We start from the raw sequence: 20,281 nt of genomic DNA, 5'->3' as shown, positions 1-20,281 counted from the left end.
AATGAGAAAAATCACTTCTTATGAGTTAATAAGCACTTATAGACAACAGAGCCTCATAGAAAGGAAAGGATGGGTGGAGAGCACAATGGAATGACAGAAAAAATTATTTCCTATATTTAGTTTCAGAAACAAGGTGATTTCTGTTTGGAAAAAATAATGACAAGGAAATACTCCCAAATGGTAGAACTATTTATTGTGAAAGTAATACAATTATTAAAGTGGTAATTTCCAATTCCAGATGACTGACTGAAGCAGAAAAAAAAAATTCTACCAGTTAAAAAAAGTAGATATGGTTACAGGTCAACATACACGAACCACAATCAAAAACCTACAATAGATACCAAAAAAACTAGAAAGAAACACAAGAAAACTACTAAAGAAAATCAAACCATAAGGGAAGAAAAAAACAGAAATGAGCAGAGAACTACAAAACCAACTGGAAAACAAGTAATAAAATGGCAATAAGTATATGCCTATCAGTAATCATTTTAAATGTCAATAGATTAAATGTCCCAATCAAAAGACATAGGGTGGCTGACTGACTAAAAGGAAAAGACCTGTCTATGTGCTGCTTACGAGAGATTCACTTCAGAGTGACACAGAGAGTAACAGCAAAGAAAGGAAAAAGGTATTTCATACAATCAGAAATGACAAGAAACTGCGCGTAGCAATACTCATTTCAGACAAAATAGAATTTTAAAACAAAGCCTTTAACAAAAGGCAGAGAAGGGCTTATATAATGATATAGGCATAAGTACAAGAAGAAGATGTTACACTCCTTAATATATATGTACCCAATACAATACATAATGGGCTTCCCTAGTGGCTTAGATGGCAAAGGGTCTGCCTGCAATGTAAGAAACCCAGGTTTGATCCCTGGTTTGTCAATACGCCCTGGAGAAGGAAATGCCAACTCACTTCAGTATTCTTGTCTAGAAAATCCTATGGACGGGGGAGCCTGACAGGCAACAATTCATGGGGTCTCAAAGAATGGACATGACTGAGTGAGTAATGCTAAATATATAAAGCAAATATTAACAGACATATAGGGAAAAACCAACAATAAAATGATAATAATAGGAAACTTTTACACTCCATATACATCAATGTATGTATATACACATCTTCTAGACAAAGAAAATCAATAAAGCAACCATGGCTTTAAATGACACAATAAACCAGGTGGCCTTAAATAGATATCTCCAAGATGTTCCATCCCAGAGCAGCAGAATACACATTCTTTTCAAGTGCACATGGATTATTTTACAGAAGAGACCAAATTCTAGGTCACAAATCACAAGTTTAAGAGGATATAAATTACATCAAAACTTTTTTTCCGATCACAATAGTATGAAACTTGAAATCAAATGCAGAAAGAAAACTGAGAAAATAACAAATACCTGAAGACTAAACAATATGCTACCAAAAAACAAAGGGTCAATGAACAAATCAAAGCGGAAATCTGAAAATACCCTGAGATAGCTGAAAATGGAAATACAATTTCCCAAAATCTATGAGATGCAGCAAAAGCAGTTTTAAGATGGAAATTTACAGTGACATGGCCCTTACTCAGAAAACAAGAAAAATCTCAAATAAACAACTCAAACTACCATCTAAATGAATTAGAAAAAGAATAACAAACAAAGCCCAAAGTCACCAGAAGGAAGAAAAGAATAAAGAACAGAGAGGAAATAAATAAATTAGCACCATAAAAACAAAAGCAAAAAGATCAACGAAACCAAGAGCTGATTTTTTGAAAACACAAGCAAAACTCATACACTATAGCCAGGTTCATCAAAAGGGAATGAGAGAGGACCAGAAAAAAAAAAGAATTGAAGAGAAGTAACAATCGATACCACAGAGTTACAAAAATTCATAAGACCATACTACAAATAGTTACATGTCAACAAATCGAACAACCTAGAAGAAAGGAACAAATATCTAGAAACATACAACCTGTTAAGACTGAATCAGGAAGAAACAGACAATCTGAACAAATTGATTACTACTAGTGAAAATGAATTTATAATAAAAAAAAAATTCCCAGCAAAGAAAGTCCATCATCAGAGGGCTTCACAGGAGATTTTTACCCAAAACATAAAGAAGCACTAATACTTGTCCTTCTCAAACTATTCAAAAAAACTGAAGTGAATGAACACTAACCAATTTATTCTACAAGACTAACATTATCCTTATACCAAAGCCAGACAAAGACACTACAAAAACGAAAGTTTCAAGCCAATAACTTTGATGAATATAGATACAAAAATCCTTAGAAAATTATTAGCAACTGCATCCAATGATATATAAAAGGAATCATACACCATGATCAAGTAGGATTAATTCCATGAATGCAAGCATAATTTAATGTTGGCAAACCAGTGTGGGACACAATATTAAGAAAAAAATAAAAATCACATGATTATGAGTGACAGTCGCTCAGTCGTGTCCAACTCTTTGCGACCCCATGGACTGCAGCCCACCAGGCTCTTCTGTCCATGGAATTCTCTCAGCAAGAAGACTGGAGTGGGTTGCCATTTCCTTCTCCAATCATCTCCATATATGCAGAAAAAGCACTTCACAGAATTCAATATCCACTCATGATAGAAAATCAATTCATGATAGAAAAATCTCAAACTTGGTGTAAAAGGAATATATAACATAATAAAGGTCAGTTATTATAAACCTACATCACACTCAATGATGAAATGGTGAAAAACTGAAAGACTTTCCTCTAAATTAACAGATGAATGGAAAAAGATGTGTGGGGGGTGTGTGTGTGTGTGTATTCCAAATACACATAATGGAATATTCAGTTCAGTTCAGCCGCTCAGTTGTGTCTGACTCTTTGTGACTCCAGGGACTGCAGCATGCCAGGCCTCCCTATTCATCACCAACTCCCGGAGTCCACCCAAACCCATGTCCGTTGAGTCGGTGATGCCATCCAACCATCTCATCCTCTGTCATCCCCTTCTCCTCCCGCCTTCAATCTTTCCCAGCATCAGGGACTTTTCAAATGAGTCAGCTCTTCGCATCAGGTAGTCAACGTATTGGAGTTTCAGCTTCAACATCAGTCCTTCCAATGAATATTCAGGACTTATTTCCTTTAGAAAGGACTGGTTGGATCTCCTTGCAGTCCAAGGGACTCTCAAGAGTCTTCTCATTTATCACAGTTCAAAAGCATCAATTCTTCGGTGCTCAGGTTTCTTTATGGTCCAACTGTCACATCCATACATGACTACTGGAAAAACCATAGCATTGACTAGACGGACCTTTGTTGGCAAAGTAATGTCTCTGCTTTTTAATATGCTGTCTAGGTAGGGCATAACTTTCCTTCCAAGGAGCAAGCATCTTTTAATTTCATGGGTGCAATCACCATCTGCAGTGATTTTGGAGCCCAGAAAAATAGTCAGCCACTGTTTCCACTGCTTCCCCATCTACTTCCCATGAAGTGATGGGACTGGATACCATGATCTTAGTTTTCTGAATGTTAAGCTTTAAGCCAATTTTTTCATTCACTTCTTTCACTTTCATCAAGAGGCTCTTTAGTTCTTCACTTTCTGCCATAAGGGTGGTGTTATCTGCATATCTGAGGTTATTGATATTTCTCCCGAGAATCTTGATTCCAGCTTGTGCTTCATCCAGTCCAGCATTTCTCATGATGTACTCTGCATATAAGTTAAATAAACAGGATGACAATATACATCCTTGATGTACTCCTTTTCCTACTTGGAACCAGTCTGTTGTTCCATGTCCAGTTCTAACTGTTGCTTCCTGACCTGCATACAGATTTCTCAAGAGGCAGGTCAGCTGGTCTGGTATTCCCATCTCTTTCAGAATTTTCCACAGTTTATTGTGATCCACACAGTCAAAGGCTTTGGCATAGTCAATAAAGCAGAAATAGATGTTTTTCTGGAACTCCCTTGTTTTTTCGATGATCCAACGGATGTTGGCAATTTGATCTGTGGTTCCTCTGCCTTATCTAAATCCAGCTTGAACATCTGGAAGTTCCCAGTTCATGTACTGTTGAAGCCTGGCTTGGAGAATTTTGAGCATTACTTTACTAGCATGTGAGATGAGTGCAATTGCATGGTAGTTTTAGCATTCTTTGGCATTGCCTTTCTTAGGGATTGGAATGAAAACTGACCTTTTCCAGTCCTGTGGCCACTGCTGAGTTTTCCAAATTTGCTGGCATATCGAGAGCAGCCCTTTCACAGCATCATCTTGTAGGATTTGAAATAGGTCAACAGGAATTCCATCACCTCCACTAACTTTATTCGTAGTGATGCTTCCTAAGGCCCACCTGACTTCACATTCCAAGATGTCTGGCTCTAGGTGAGTAATCACACCATTGTAATTATCTGAGTTTGAAGATCTTTTTTGTACAGTTCTTCTGTGTATTCTTGCCACCTCTTCTTCTTTTTTTTTTTTTGCCACCTCTTCTTAATATCTTCTGTTAGGTCCTTACCATTTCTGTCCTTTATTGAGCCCATCTTTGCATGAAATGTTCCCTTGGTATCTCTGATTTTCTTGATGGGATCTCTAGTCTTTCCCATTCTACTGTTTTCCTTATTTCTTTGCACTGATCGCTGAGGAAGGCCTTCTCTCTCCTCGCTATTCTTTGGAACTCGGCCTTCAAATGGGTATATCTTTCCTTTTCTCCTTTGCTTTTGGCTTTCTCTTCTTTTCAAAGCTATTTGTAAGCCCTCCTCAGACAGCCATTTTGCTCTTTTGCATTTCTTCTTCTTGGGGATGGTCTCGCGCCCTCTCTCCTGTACAATGTCACAAACCTCCATCCATAGTTCATCAGGCACTCTGTCTATCAGATCTAGTCCCTTAAATATATTTCTCACTTCCACTGTATAATTGTTATGGATTTGATTTAGGTCATACTTGAATGGCCACCTGATGCGAAGAGCTGACTCATTTGAAAAGACCCTGATGCTGGGAAAGATTGAGGGCGGGAGGAAAAGGTGACGACACAGGATGAGATGGTTGGATGGCATCACTGACTCAATGGCCATGGGTTTGAGTGGGCTCTAGGAGTTGGTGATGGACAGGGAGGCCTGGCGTGTTGCGGTTCATGGGGTCGCAAAGAGTCAGACACGACTGAGTGTTTGAACTAAACTGAACTGAATGGTTTAGTGGTTTTCCCTACTTTCTTCAATTTAAGTCTGAATTTGGCAATGAGGAGTTCATGATCTGAGCCACAGTCGGCTATACTCAGCCATAAAAGAGAATGAAATTCTGTAATCTGCAACAACGTATATGAACTTAGAGATTGTTATGCCTAGTAAAATAAGTCAGACACAGAAAAATAAATACACTATGTTATCGCTAATACATGGAAGCGAAAAGATAAAACAAACAAATGTATACAACAAATTAGAAACGGACTCACAGATAAAGAGAACAAATAAGTGGTTCAGTGGGGAGAAGGAGGGGGAATAAGGGAAGGTAAAGGGATGGGATTAAGAGATACAAAATACTACACACAAAATAAATAAGCAACAGGAATATATTGTATAGCACAGGGAAATTTAGCCATTATTTTTTTTAATAACTTAAAGGGAATATAATCTATACAAGTATTGAATTACTATGTTGTACACCTGAAACTAATATATTGTAAATTAACTTCCATTAAAAAATAATAATAAAGCTACTTATAAGACTGCATAAAAATATTGAAAAATTTTGTTTGGGCAGTGAATGACCTTTGATGTAATTACTACATTTCCCCAAAACATTAAAGATTCCCCTTGCTGTGCTATACTTTTGGAAGCAGTCTAAAGTTCAGAAGATGATTTAGAGGCTCAGTTCTAACATTAATCCATCCTACCCAATATGATCACCAGGAAAGGAAAAATCTTTTGCCAATCTTCAAGCCAACAAAAGTTTTACTATCTATAAAACTGAGATACCACATCAATTTCCTCACCTCCTCTGCTTCTAAAGCTCTCTAATCACAGAACCAAGAAGCAAATATACTCAAGATTTCTTCTAAAAGCATTATTCTTCCTTTGGTATTATCAAGAATAAATAACAATGAAGAAGAACCTAAAGCATGGTTTTCTTTAGCCTCTAGAGAACATCTACATGTTTCAAGACTCCCCTTTACAGAGAATTTGTAGACAATCTTGCTTCACCTACTGAACAAAGAAAGACCTCTGGAAATAAACAGTCTGACATTCAGTTACTAAAATTTGTCTTATATCCTTTTAAGTACAATGCCTTGTAAATTATTTTCTTCCAAATTATACAAAACAATTCAAAAAAGCCTACCTCAGCTTGGCAGAGTGCATGAAGACCTTGTAACACCAAGGCTGCTGGAGTAGCTTGGTCAGGCTTAGTGCACTCATTTAACACCTGGGAAATAGCTGCCAACATATCTGCACCATGCTGATATGGCCTATAAGGAATGACATTTAGACACAAGATTAAAGTCAAAGAGCTATATTACTACTCCAAGGTCTTTTCCCTGAATAAAAAACATTAATGCTTTTCTTTACCCTCATGCCTGTTAACATGGACCCTCAACAAATAAAACCATATGCTTTTTTTCCAAAGATTTGCAACTTCATCATTTCTGCTATAACTTCAAGCTCATTTTTCATATTATTACCCAAAAAAGAAGACACTTATTAGCAAATTTTATCCTCCCCAAATCACAAAACCTATAGTCTGTATTCTGTGTTTTCACTGCAGGGGCATGAGTTTGATCCCTGATTGGGGAACTAGTGTCCCACATGCTGCGTGGCAGAGCCAAAAAAAAAAAACGAAGAATGTGAAGGAAAAAACCCTGTTGTCTGAATCAACAAAACTCAAGTCTATAGTAATAGTGGAAAGAAATGACTTACCTTATTGAGATCATCAGTAAAGCCAGGGTTATGAAATCAGAAGATGACTGATTACAGTAGTGTTACAAACTTAGGTGGTTATGCCTGTCATGATGATGGCAATGTATGATGACAAAGTTAATAATAATAATATGAACTATGACTGACTGAGCACTTATCTCATGTCAGGAACTGTGCTAGACTCACTGACTCTTCTTCCTCTCATTCCTCTATTGCACATATATTGCGCTATCTACAGAATGCTTTTAACTTCATAAAGAAATGCTCAGATCTGCATTCCTTGTAACCCCTCAGTGATATATTTCTACTAAACAAAATATCAATTAAAAAATTGCCTGATTGAATTCTATGAAATCCACCCATGGAAATCATTTAGCAAAAATGGAAAATTTTGATAGGATCTTGAGGTGGTAACTGACAGGTGTACTAAGTAAGTTTTTGACAGACTCTGATCTCATCTGATATTTAACCTCTCCTGAGCCTCAGCTTTAAATATGTAAAATTAAAACATCAGCTTTCATCTCTTAATTTTTTCCATGCCAATACCTCAAGAGAATCTAAACTCTGAGGTCTTGGGATACATGTGTATAACTTTTAGACTAAGTGATTTCTTGTGTTGCCAAAAGGTTGGAACTTAGAAAAGGGGCAAAACTGCTAAGGCTTAAATACAGTCTGATCTGAGATTTATCACAGGAATCACTGTATTATCAGCATCCAGGCCAACTCATTCATTGTAAAGCTTCAGGAAGTACCATTTGCAGTGTCATCGTTGACAAAAGTGAGGATGATGCTCTAAGAATTCTACAGTGCAGTGGCTCAACCAACATGAAACTGCACGATTACAACCTATTTCAAATGTATTAAATCTATTTCCTTGCTAAAGATTTTAACCTAATTCAAGAAAATAGAAATCTGATGAGGTGGAGCTCTGCTTAGTGTTATTTCAATCTTAGGAACTCTTGCCTAGCTATTAACCCATAACCTAGAAGAGCAGCAGCATCTCTCTAATATCTTCAAGTCTTTCCAAACCCCAGAGCATATACAAGGATTCAAGGTCATTTCCTTCCCTGTAATATTTCCTAACAATTAATTCCATTCAATGAGTCACAAATAAGGCCTTCTCTATTAAAACATCTTATAAAAATCAAGCATAGGTTTTTAAGGAATCCCTATATGGTTCTCCACAGTGGCTGTGTCAATTTACATATCCAGTAATAGTGCAAGAGAATTCCCTTTTCTCCATATCCTCTCCAGCATTTATTATTCATAGATCAAAAAAAATCAAACATCATATAAGGAGACTATAAGAAAGAACAATTTGACCTATAACCCACTGCTTAGGTTTCAGGAATTGATATACAGAAAAATACAAAACATAACATCTTATGTTTTATTACATTATTATCCAGAAAAGGATATAAATATCTGCTAAACCGAGATATAAGACTAGACCTGAAAAGACATGCCTGCTACTCAAAGTCACTGTCTGATGTTACTAAATTTTACAATCAGACAACTTGTGCTTAATATTCATTTATTCTTACTCAAATATCCTCTGCCTATCTTTCCTAGTGTCTTGTTTGCAATAAAAAGATTAAATACAAATATGTATATCATGCAAAATAAATGCAAAAATATATCATGCATTTACATATATATATATAAATGCAAAAATATGTATCATGATATACATTCCCAAGGGGCAAGCGTGTCTTACCTTTGCTTACATATATCCCTGATCGATGCTGCTTTAGCAATTAGTTTCTCCCATTGGACTTCCTTGCCCACAGACAGGGAGGGCACATCGGACATGGCCATGAAACGCTGCAGCTCAGGATAGACACGATCCTAAGAAGGCAGTTTCACAAAAAAGGTAATTGTACAACTTGAGTTGAATAATCATTATCTCCTTCTATGAAACATTTTCACCTCTAAATCTTACATTTGCATTGCAAATTAGAATGTATTTCTTCTAATCAGCAAAGAAGAATGCTGTTATGATTGCTAGAGATTTTCTTGCAGATCTATGTACTATTCATTTCATAAAACTAGAAAAAAGTGGCAAAATCTCACTTTAATTACAAAGGCTCTAATCACTTAAATTTCTATTACTTTTTCGCAAAAATGGAAAAACAGATTTCAAAATTAAGGAAACAAGATGATTTTCTATTCTCAGTTTCTCTCTGAGAGTCAATCAAAACTGACAGCTTCATAGATCAAAAGTACAACACTAAATTAAAATTTCTCAATGCAATCATTTATGCCACTCACTAATATCACTATATCAAAGCACTGTCATGCATAATGACAAAATTCATTTTCTTCAGTGAAAGGGACATGCTTAATATCCACACAAGTGTGTATCTGAGCCTACCTGTTTTTCCCACAAAGATGTCAACAAGCGCAAAGTGACAGCTTTTAGTTGTGGAGTGGTTCCAAGAAGTTGAATTACTCGTAGAATCTGTCCTATGCACACCTACAAAACATTGAAGAAACTTTGGTTCCATAAATGCAAATGTGGATAAAATCCCAATGGTAACAAAAAAACTTTAAAACCTCTTATTATAAAATAAAGACTGAAACGGAAGCTTACTACAGTATTACCTATCTTCTCAGAGGTCAGAGATACCTTTGGGAGGAGCTAGTTAGCAATTCTGGGCACATAAAGATCCTATGTCAGACAATATAGCCAGTGGGAAAACATGATGAAAAGATTATTTTAAAAACTAATTCTTAAATATTTTAACGAATATTTTTGGCCCAAAAAAGGAAGTAGTGATCACAGCAAAATTAAAGGGTCAGGATTTCACATGATAACAAACAAAACTCAATGTATTCTTCAGGCCTCACTTTCTTTCTGCTCCCAAGTAAACTGGTCAATATACAAACCTTGTGAACACCAAGTGTAGGTAAGGTATACAAGATATCATTGTATAACACAGGTGCCAGTGGTCTTCCTAACTTGAACATCAAAACTGGAATCAGATTCGGTACCTAAAATGATTTTAAAGAACATATAAATTATGCTTTTTAAAAGAAATCAATCTATAAAGCAATCATTATTTCATTTTTCTCCAAAGGAATACTATGAATATATACAAATTAAAAGACAAAAAATGCCAGTTAGCCATTTGTTGTTAATGATAAATTCACAGCATCACTAATATCCTATTTATTTTTAAATTACCTGTGAGCTCTTGTTCTATCCATTTATACACGTTTAAATACTCTAGCGTTTTTGGTACTAAAATTACAACATTAATTCTCTGTAATAAAAAGTAGTTATGATCTGCCCTAAAGAAGCTTACAAATTCTTGGAAAAAAAAAAAAAGAAGCAGCTTACAATTCTAATGAGCAACATAATGAAATATTCAGTGATGTTATTCCAAAACAAAATAATTAAAATCAATTGTACTTTATGGGAATTAACAAACAAAAATTTCCTTGCAGGTTCATATTTCAATCCCTATGCATACTACAATAAAATAAGAAAAGCAAATCATGTTTTGATTGGATGCTTTTTATTACTAAGATGGCAATATTCCCCAAATACATCCACAGATTCAATACAAACCCTATCAAAATTCCAGCTAGCCTCTTTGCCAAAATTGAGAAATTAATCCTAAAATTCATATGAAAACAAATGATCCTGAAGAGCCGAAATAATCTTGAAAAGGAATGAAGTTTGAACATTCAGCTTTCTCAAATACAAAATTGTCCTACAGCAATCAAAATACTATGGTACTTGAATAAGAATGTAAATATAGATCAATGAAATAGAACTCAGTATCTAGAAATAAAACTTGTCATTTATCTTAATTGATTTTAGACAGACCAAGAAAACGTGATGAAGAAAGAAGAGTCTCTTTGAAAAATGGTGTCTGATTTTGAAAACTATATTTCTACCTACAAAAGAATTAATTTGGACCCCTTCCTCATACCACATTAATAATTTTTGAGCAAAAATTAACTCAAAATAGAGTTTAGACTAAAATGTAAGAACAAAAACTGTAAAACTCTTAATGAAAATATAGGAGTAGATCGTCCTGACCTTGAGTTAGGCAAAGCCTTCTTAGATATGACACCAAAAGCATGAGCAACAAAATAAAATATATTTCATCAAATTAAAAATATTTGTCCTTCAAAAGACACTATAAAAGGAATGAAATTGTGGAATTCACAAACATGTAGATGGACCTACTGACTGTCTTACAAAGTGAAAGTAAGTCAGAAAGAGAAAAACATATATCACATAATATCACTTATATGTGGAATCTAAAAAATCATACAGTGAACTTATTTGCAAAGCAGAAACAGAGATACAGACACAGAGAATGGACATATGGATAGTTGAGGGGGAGGAGATGGGGGGAAACGGAGGGGCAAGAAGAGAGGAGGTGGGATGAATTGAGAGATTGGGATTGACATATATACACTATTATGTATAAAATAGATAATTAATGAGAATCTATTGTATAAGCACAGGGATTCCACTCAGCACTTTGTGGTGACATAAATGGGAAGGAAATCCAAAAAAGAGGGGATGTATGTATACATATAGCTGATTCACTCTGTAGTATAGCAGTAACGAACTCAACATCGTAAAGCAACTATATGCCAACAAAAAAAAAGTTTTTTTAAGACACTATAAGGAAAATGAAAATAAAAAGAACCCATGGAATGGAAGAAAATATCTGCAAATCATACATCTAATGAGGGACTTCTATATCCAGAATATAAATATATCAAGAACCCTCCATAATAAAGGACAAATAATCCAATTTTAAAAGAGCAATGGATCTGAATAGATATTTCTCCAAAGAAGACAGACAAATGACCAATAAAGACAGGAAAAAATACTCAACCAGCATTAACCATGACATAAATGCAAATCAAAACCAAATAATATGCCACCTCATACCAAATAGGATGACTTGAAAAGACAGATCATAGGGAGGGGGCATCGGGATGGGGAATACATGTAAATCCATGGCTGATGCATGTCAATGTATGGCAAAAACCACTAAAATATTGTAAAGTAATTAGCCTCCAACTAATAAAAATAAATGGAAAAAAAAAGAAAAGACAGATCATAGCAAATACTGACAAGGATGTGGAGAAATCAGGACCTTCATACACCGCCAGTGGGAAAGTTAAATGGTGCAGCCCCTTAGGAAAACAGTCTGTCAGCTTCCCAATTGGCTAAATAGAATCACCATATGATTTAGTAACTGTACTCATAGGTATTTACCCAAGAGAAATTAAAACATATATCCATACAAAAACTTACATGTGAACGTTCACAGCAGTATAATTCACAATAGCCCAACAGTGGACACAATTCATCAACTGATGAAGCTTTAAATAAAATGTAGTATACCCCTATGATAGAATATTATTCTGCCATAAAAACAGAATCAACACAGATAAACTATTTAAACATCAATAGCAAAAAATAAACAAATAACCCAATTTAAAAATGAACAAAGGACTTGAACAGACATTTTCCAAAGAAGAAATACAAATGGCCACAGACATATGAAAAGATGCTTAATATCACTAATCATCAAGAAAATGCACATCAAAACCATGATGAGATATCACCTGACAACTGTTAGAATGGCCATTATCAATAAACTAAAAAAAATAACAGCTGTTGGCAAGGATGGAGAAAAACTGCAACCCTTGGGCGATGTAAAAAGTAAAATGGTGCAGTCACTATGAAAAACAATATGGAGGTTCCTCAAGAAATTAAAAACTAACATATGATCCAGCAATCCCACTTCTGGGAATATCAGTACAGGCAGTAGACTCTTTCAAAATTTATTCATTCACACACACACACACACAAATTAACTGCTCAGTTGCTATTAGCTACTTATTCTAAAACAATAGTCTTTTGATTGAAACACAAACTTTTCTGTAATATTTTATGGAATGTCAAGAAACTTTAATTGTTTGACTTGTTTCATCTGGCACTGTTGGTTTCTATAATAAAATACACATGGGCAATTAAAAATGTTTCAAATCAAATATTTCAAAGGAACTGAAACCAGGATCTCAGAGAGATATTAAGCACCCCCATGTTCACTGCAGCGTTACTCACAATAGCCAAGAGATGGAAATAACCTAAATACTATCAATGGATGGACAAATAAAGAAAATGTGGAATATACATACACAAGGAAATCCTGTCATATACTACAATATGGATATGGATAAATCTTGAGGACATTCTGCAATGTGAAACAAGCCAGTCACAGGGACAAATATCACATGGTTCTATCGTATGAGGTATCTAAACTAGACAGTCTTAGAAAAAGAAAGTTGAATGTGGTTATCAAAAGCTGGGAGAAGGAAGAAATGGGGATTTGCTCAGTGGGTACAGAAATATAGCCTTACAAGACGAAAAACTGTATACAGTATACTTTCATTTTGATAAGAACATATATTTCATGTTATCTGCTTTTCACTACAATTTTTAAAAGAACCATGGGATTGTTTTTTAAGAGTCTTGTTGAGTTCATTTAGGTAAACAACTTTATTTTACAGATAGATGATAGAGGTGAGAAATGGAGGGAATTACAAAGTTAGCGACAGGACGAGGATGGAAGTTCAGATCTCAGTTTACTCCTTTCTATCCTGGGAGAAATGAAAACAACAGAAGATTCCAGGCTGTATATAATAGGATAAAGAGTTATCATGTTAAGTTTTCTTCCTATAATTGGACTAAACATACAAGAAAAAAGCAGGAGAGACAAAACTCAGCATCTCCCTGGAGTCAATCATATAAAGAACAGAGTAGAAAAATTTTACTCTGGATTCCACAAAAAATATCCACATGGGCAACACTGTACAAGTTACACAGAAAGCAGCATAATCTTTCAGAGTCCTATAATGAAAATCATGAGGAGTGCTATCCACTTATAAATTGAGAAATATTGAGGGCTTTGTTATTATTCATTTTGGTTTCCAGATGAGAGATAGAATTAATGTCTATAACTAGCCTCTTTTTAAAAAAATATGAGAGAGCTCATACTTTAACAGTATATAAGAGACAGTTATAAATAAATATTAAAAAATTAAGATACCAGTGGAAAAAAAATTCAAGGCATGTTCATCATATAGAAGAGGTAAATATCCAAAGTGGTATCTGGTTTTCTTTAACTTTTCTGACTTATGTTTTATAAAACTAGACCTGAAATATAAAGTGAATTCCTAGATCATATTTTATAAACTCCCTTAGATAATTGCTGAAATATCTTCACACAAGACTGTCCTGTGAAAAAATGGAAGTAATTTTATGTATACAAAGGTATTTGCCATTTATAAAACAGTGGTAACATTATGTGTTAGAAATGAAAAGAGAAAACATGAAATAAAATTTGTATTGATGTGCACTTGATTTAGTGTACATGTGTGAGTTTCAAGTGTACTGCATAGTGATTTGGCAAAATGTGAAATTTTATAAAACAAAGAGTGAATATGCTAGGATGGTACATACAAACAGAAGCATAAAAGAATTCTTAAATAATTTTAACAGTGAAAGAGCTTTTTTTAGTGATTTATTTTACAAAAAAGGGGCATAATGTACTAAGGTGTTTTTGAACATCAGTTAATTCCATCTTCCTCAATTATTTGACATGTCTACTCACAATATTACTTATTATTTCAGTAATACAGTAGAAAGCAGTTCACTGATGGACGTGCTGAAAAGCCAATCATTTCTTTTTCTTATAAGAATCTGAAGAAATGCAGCAACATCAAAGAAATCTAAACAGTGTAATTTTTTTTCTTCTGTGGTTCATATTATATCTTAATGTTATAACTAAATAAGTGGCTTAGGGTCTTGAACTTTAACCTTTGAGAGTCAAATAAGGTCAAGGGAAGAAAGATTGCCTCCACTAGGCAATCTTCTTTCTGTTTGATATTCACTCCAGCTTTATTCCAATTCAGCTTAAGCATATGATTCATAATGACTCCTCTGATAGTAATAGCTAACATCTATTGAACAGTGACTACAAATGCTCTCCTTAGCACTTTATAGAAATCATGATTATCATGTTTCAAATGATAAAACTGAAGTTCATAAAGGCCAAATAATTTACCAAAGGTATTAATAACAGAGTAGTACATACTGGAGTCAGGACCAGAGCAAAGCAATTTAACTGTGAAGAGCCCACGTACTTGCCAGTTTGGCTTACCAAAAATAGGGGTGACATCTTCATTGCCTTTGCATCTCAGGTCCAAGCATATCATAAGTGCTTTCAGAATGCAAAAACCACTCCTAATTTCTTTATCTGCTCAAATTCTATATGCAAGATAGATCTTGTAATAGTGCTGCAGATATTTTATTTGGCACACAATTATTAAAAGCCTACCACTTGCAAAAAAAGTCTACCACTCTGACCAAACAACTCTGAATCACAAAAATTTACCTCTTAGGTTAAGTGTTACCAGGATATCAATATTATCAGAACATCTTTAGAATCTGAGCTAAGAGTTTCCCAGTACATAGAAAAATAAGTTCATCAACATAAGAGCTCCGAGTAAAGAATAAACGAGTAAATACCAAAAACTAGAATGGATCAACTCAAGTACCATATCACTGGAAGAGTTTGAAATACCTGGAAGAAAATAACCATGATCTTTCTCTACCTAAACTTAATTTCTAGGTTAGTCTCCTTGGTCTTCTGAATTTCCTCTCTCAGAGTCTGACAATTTATATATTTAGAAATGGTATAGGAAAACTTAATTGTTGACAGAAAGTAATCATCATGCTATTAGATATAAATACCAGTGGGACAAAGGAGTAAAACCACTGAAGAAGGAATTCATAGGGCCTGAACTCCATCTCAGGCCTGTCCATGCTGGCTGTGCTCGACTGCCTCTCCAGTGGACTCTGAACTCTCTGCTTAGTGCCTGTGAGGACGACAATGGAAGGATAAGACCCCCTCCAGACAGAGGAATCTTGAAGATCACATCCAGGCTACTCATTGCCTAAGAGGAAGCATACCATAATCACATCTGTCTCCGGACAGGTCATAAACTTTTTTCGTATCTGTCAAGATGTAATCACAGGCTTATCGATTATTAACTGGTTGGAATGTAACTGCGGGCTTATTGACTATTGACTGTTTAGCACACGTACACATGGGGTAGGTGGTGGGTTTAGACACGTACACATGGGGTAGGTGGTGGGTTTAGACACGTACACATGGGGTAGGTGGTGGGTTTAGACACGTACACATGGGGTAGGTGGTGGGTCTGGGCACGTACGCATGGGGTATAAAAGATTTTCACAAATGCTGGACGGGGTCCTTGGCTAAGAGGAGACTCTGCCTTGGGCCCGCCGGCATAATAAACTGCACTCCACTATCTGCATTGTCCTTCTGAGTGAGTCTGTTTCCCGGAAAGCGTGGCTATAACACCGCAACTTTGTTCAATTGCTAATATTTTTAAAACTTGATGTAAATAACAACTATAATGACTAAATTCCTGTAAGCATACAATTTCCTTCCTAAACAAAAGTTTGTTTTACATTCCTATCATGAAAGTGTGAAAGTGAAAGTAGCTCAGTCTGGTCTGACTCTTTGTGACCCCATGGAAATCTCCAGGCCAGACACTTGAGTGGGTAGCCTTTCCCTTCTCCAGCAGATCTTCCCAGCCCAGGGATCAAACCCAGGTCTCCTGCAGTGCAGGCGGATTCTTTACCAACTGAGCTATCAGGGAAGCCCTAATACATTTCTATCATGGTAAGATCTAAATCTTTCATAGCCTGACTGGTAGAACAAAAGTTAAAAGCCAATGTCCCCTAAGTAAAGTATAATGTGTTTATTTTTCCTTTCAATTCAGTACAGTCAATTTCTACTACTGTGTCTGTCACTGGCAATGAGTCGTACATTGGAGAGCTGAAAGGAGGAGTTTGAACGCCCTCCAAGAATGAGATATAATTAAATACAGCTCAGCGAGGTAAGCAACTATGTAATAAAACTAGAGAGAGTCAATGCTTTTGAATTTATTAAAATAGTAAATTGTTCAAGTATGCCAAAGCTATGACAGTCAGATCAATTTATTGGAATAAAAACTATGCAAGACTGACAATGGTAAATGTGAGCCAATTCGTAGCACATTTGAAGCAAAAAAAGATTAAATGGACAATACAAATAGGCTGAACATAAAGTATGACTCCAAATCCTCACTTTCCTTTTTCAATGACAAAAAACTTTTGAAGTATAAATAAGTGGTAAATATTTTATACCATAAATTGTACAAGGTTACAATTCAGTCTCAAATGAAAGCCTGAACATTAAACAAGGGTTTACATGAATAATGGTAAACAAATGACCTGACGAGAAAGCTATATTAACCAAAAAAAATTCACACCCAGGATGAAGTAAAATTAATGAAAAAAGTCAGAAACATAAAAAAGGATTGATATAAATGTCCTACAACAATGAATAAGAAGACATTCAATTTCTTGGAGTAGACAGGGTATCATTAAGGAATGACAAAAAACGGATTTAGTAAACTCCTGTCCTGCCTGCATCAGGATGATCTTCTGCGTCAAGGAAAAATATAAGACTAGAAAGATGAACGTTAGTAAGAAGACACTGACAGTGACATCCATGATAGAAACAGGGCAAACCAATAGGAAAAAAAAAAAAGATGATAATGATTAATCCATGAATGGATTTTAGAAAAACTGATTAGTTAATGGGGAAGAGAAATCCTAACACACTACTATATAAGAAAAAAAATTCCAAATGGATTTAGGAATTAAATATCAAAGAAAAGTACTAAGAGAATCTAGAAGAAATTTTAAGTGAATATTTATATGCTCCCTAGGGAAAAAAAAATCTCACTATGAGGCTACAATTCCATAGGAACATTTAGAAAACATTAAGAGCATTTGAATTTAAATACATGTTAAGCACAACAAAAAAAGGTGAAAGATAACATTAAGGAAATCACCTTGAAAGTGAAATAAAAGTGTAGAGAAAAGAAAACAGGGAAAGAAAAGAAAAGAAAAATGTAAGACAGTACAGAATTCGGGGCTCAAGTAAGAGAAGTTCCAGAAAGAAAGAGCAGATCAGTAGAGGGAAAGAAATTAATGATAAAATAACAAAGAAAATTCCCCAAAATTCATTCCACATTAAAAAAAGTCATCAATTACCAGTTCAACAGATGAAAAAAGATTCACACCAATACACATCTTCATTGAAATTACAGGGTACCAGAGCAAAGGGAAGATTCTAAAAGCTTCCAGAGAGGAAAAATAAAAACCAACATTAGGTTCACATAAACATACACTCAGGATTTCAGGAATCAGAATAACTTTGGATTTCTTCATAGCAACACTGCAAGCTATAGAACTAAGGGAAGAAAACAAACAAGATTTTGAAGAAAAATGTTCCAAATGCAGAACTCTACACCCAGTGAAACTAACCCAATCTCTGCCGTACAGTAAAGTACTCACTAATAGTTACAAAAAAAACACACACACATACAATTTTCAATCAAAGATTTGATACTTTAAATAAAGAATGCAAAGATTCTTAAGTAAATACAGAATCCACCACCTCCAAAATGGACAAAGCATATATATTTAAAATTCAAAGAGAAAAACAAAAGCAGTGAATAAAAACTTTAAATCTCACTATTAATTTTTAAAATTGAAAATGAAAACAAGATAGTTTCCTCACATACTGAAGTTTGAAATACTTTCAAATTCTAAAACATAATGTAAAGATACAGTGAGACAGACATTCTCACACAATTATGGGGGAGTATAAGGTGATGACACAATGTTTCTAAAGAAAAAATTTTCAAATTTTATTTAAGAAGCTTAGCTCTAATCTGAGATTTACTTCAAAGTAACATTTCTGAGTTGGGGACTGGAGAGTGGTGGGTACAGAAAATACAGACCAGCTAGGGAATGATAATTGCTGAGGCTAAGGGATGAATTAATCAGGTTTATTATACTATCCATCAATTTTTGATTATGCTTGAAATTTAAAAAAATAAAACATTAAAAATCTCCTAATCTACGAGTCTCATCACATAAATGTATTTAAAAAAATCAGAAATTCAATAAAATGTAGGAGACAAGATTTCTCCCCAATATACATACAACATTATGTCAGAATAAATCAGCTTAAAAGAAAAAAGCAAGACAAGCAAAAAAAAACTTTCCTAGTATTAAAACACCATACAATATGGAAAACATATGTCAGAAAAAAATACTATAAATAGAATTTGTTGTTATAACTACAAAGGAAAAAGGACAAAGAGAAACAGAAAACTCTGTTTTCCTATACTATAGAAGAATTGAAGACAGGCAATAGTTACCTATGAGTATTTAAAGGGCTAACATATAAAAGACAAACTAGGTTTTTCACGTAATTCCAAGGTTCATATTGAAAGGCATATTTGAGTTTAATATGGAAAAGAAGTTTTAAGAGAAATTTTTAGAGAATAGAGTGGGATGCCTTAGAAGGCAGTAAGTTTTCTGTAACCAGAGGTGCTCAATAAGAGAATGATAACCATCTACTGAGAAGTTGTTTAAGGTATATATATTTATATATTCAAATATTAAAAAGAATAATAATAGAAGAAATTGCCAGGACCTACTATTTAAAATATAAAATATAGCTTCAATTAATCCAAATTTAAGCAAATATCTGTGCAGAAAAGAGTTAACATAGCAGGCTTGAGAATGTCATCCTTAAAAAGCCACCTTGCAAAGTTAGGCTTTGGGTAGTCGCAGAAAGTGGATTTTGGGAAGGTTCCTACCATTCTTTATTGATACAAATGTCCCTAAACTGTACAGACAGTGTGCAATGCTAATGTTGTGCCTAAGCTGAGTGAGTGAGTGAAAGTCCCTCGGTCGTGTCCGACTCTTTGCGACCCCACGGACTACAAAGTCCACGGAATTCTCCAGACCAGAATACGGGAGTGGGTAGCCATTCCCTTCTCCAGGGGATCTTCCCAACCCAGGGATTGAACCCAGGTCTCTCGCACTGTAAGCGGATTCTTAACCAGCTGAGCCACCAGGGAAGCTCGTGCCTGAGCTGACCAGCCCCCGATAAAACCCTCGGGCAGAGTCTTCCATGTCAGACAGCACTCCACACGTGCTGTCACGACTCCATGCTGGAGGAATTAAGTACATTCTGTGCGACTCCACTAGGAGAGGATTTTTGGAAACTTGTGCCCAGTTTCCTCTGGACTTCACCCAATGAACCTTTTCCTTTGCTGATTCTGCTTTTACCCTTTAGCTGTAATAAATCATAGTTGCATTTGGAACTAGATAATGGGTCCTGTGAGTCCTTAAAGCAAATCAACAAAACAGAGCATAGTCTTGGAGACTCCCGACCCAGAAGCATTCCATATTCTGCCTTAAAAGAAACTAGCAACGAAGA

The 20,281-nt window shown here is 35.1% G+C and overlaps 1 protein-coding gene across 5 annotated transcripts in view; it reads right to left on the bottom strand.

The window, feature by feature from the left end:
* The window catches only part of FOCAD (focadhesin), a 288,623-nt gene that overhangs the window by 145,276 nt on the left and 123,066 nt on the right, over positions 1–20,281 (bottom strand). For all 5 annotated transcript variants that reach the window (XM_043487388.1, XM_043487389.1, XM_043487390.1 and 2 more), the window contains 4 exons: positions 9,750–9,854; positions 9,235–9,336; positions 8,578–8,708; positions 6,286–6,412 (listed from right to left, as the gene is read on the bottom strand). In XM_043487388.1, the coding sequence (XP_043343323.1) occupies positions 6,286–6,412; positions 8,578–8,708; positions 9,235–9,336; positions 9,750–9,854 (465 nt within the window). The remainder of the gene's footprint in view (positions 1–6,285; positions 6,413–8,577; positions 8,709–9,234; positions 9,337–9,749; positions 9,855–20,281) is intronic.

Source organism: Cervus canadensis, chromosome 14, assembly GCF_019320065.1.
Source record: "Cervus canadensis isolate Bull #8, Minnesota chromosome 14, ASM1932006v1, whole genome shotgun sequence".
NCBI classification, from domain to species: Eukaryota; Metazoa; Chordata; class Mammalia; order Artiodactyla; family Cervidae; genus Cervus; species Cervus canadensis.
This window is presented reverse-complemented; position numbering and strand designations above follow the sequence as displayed.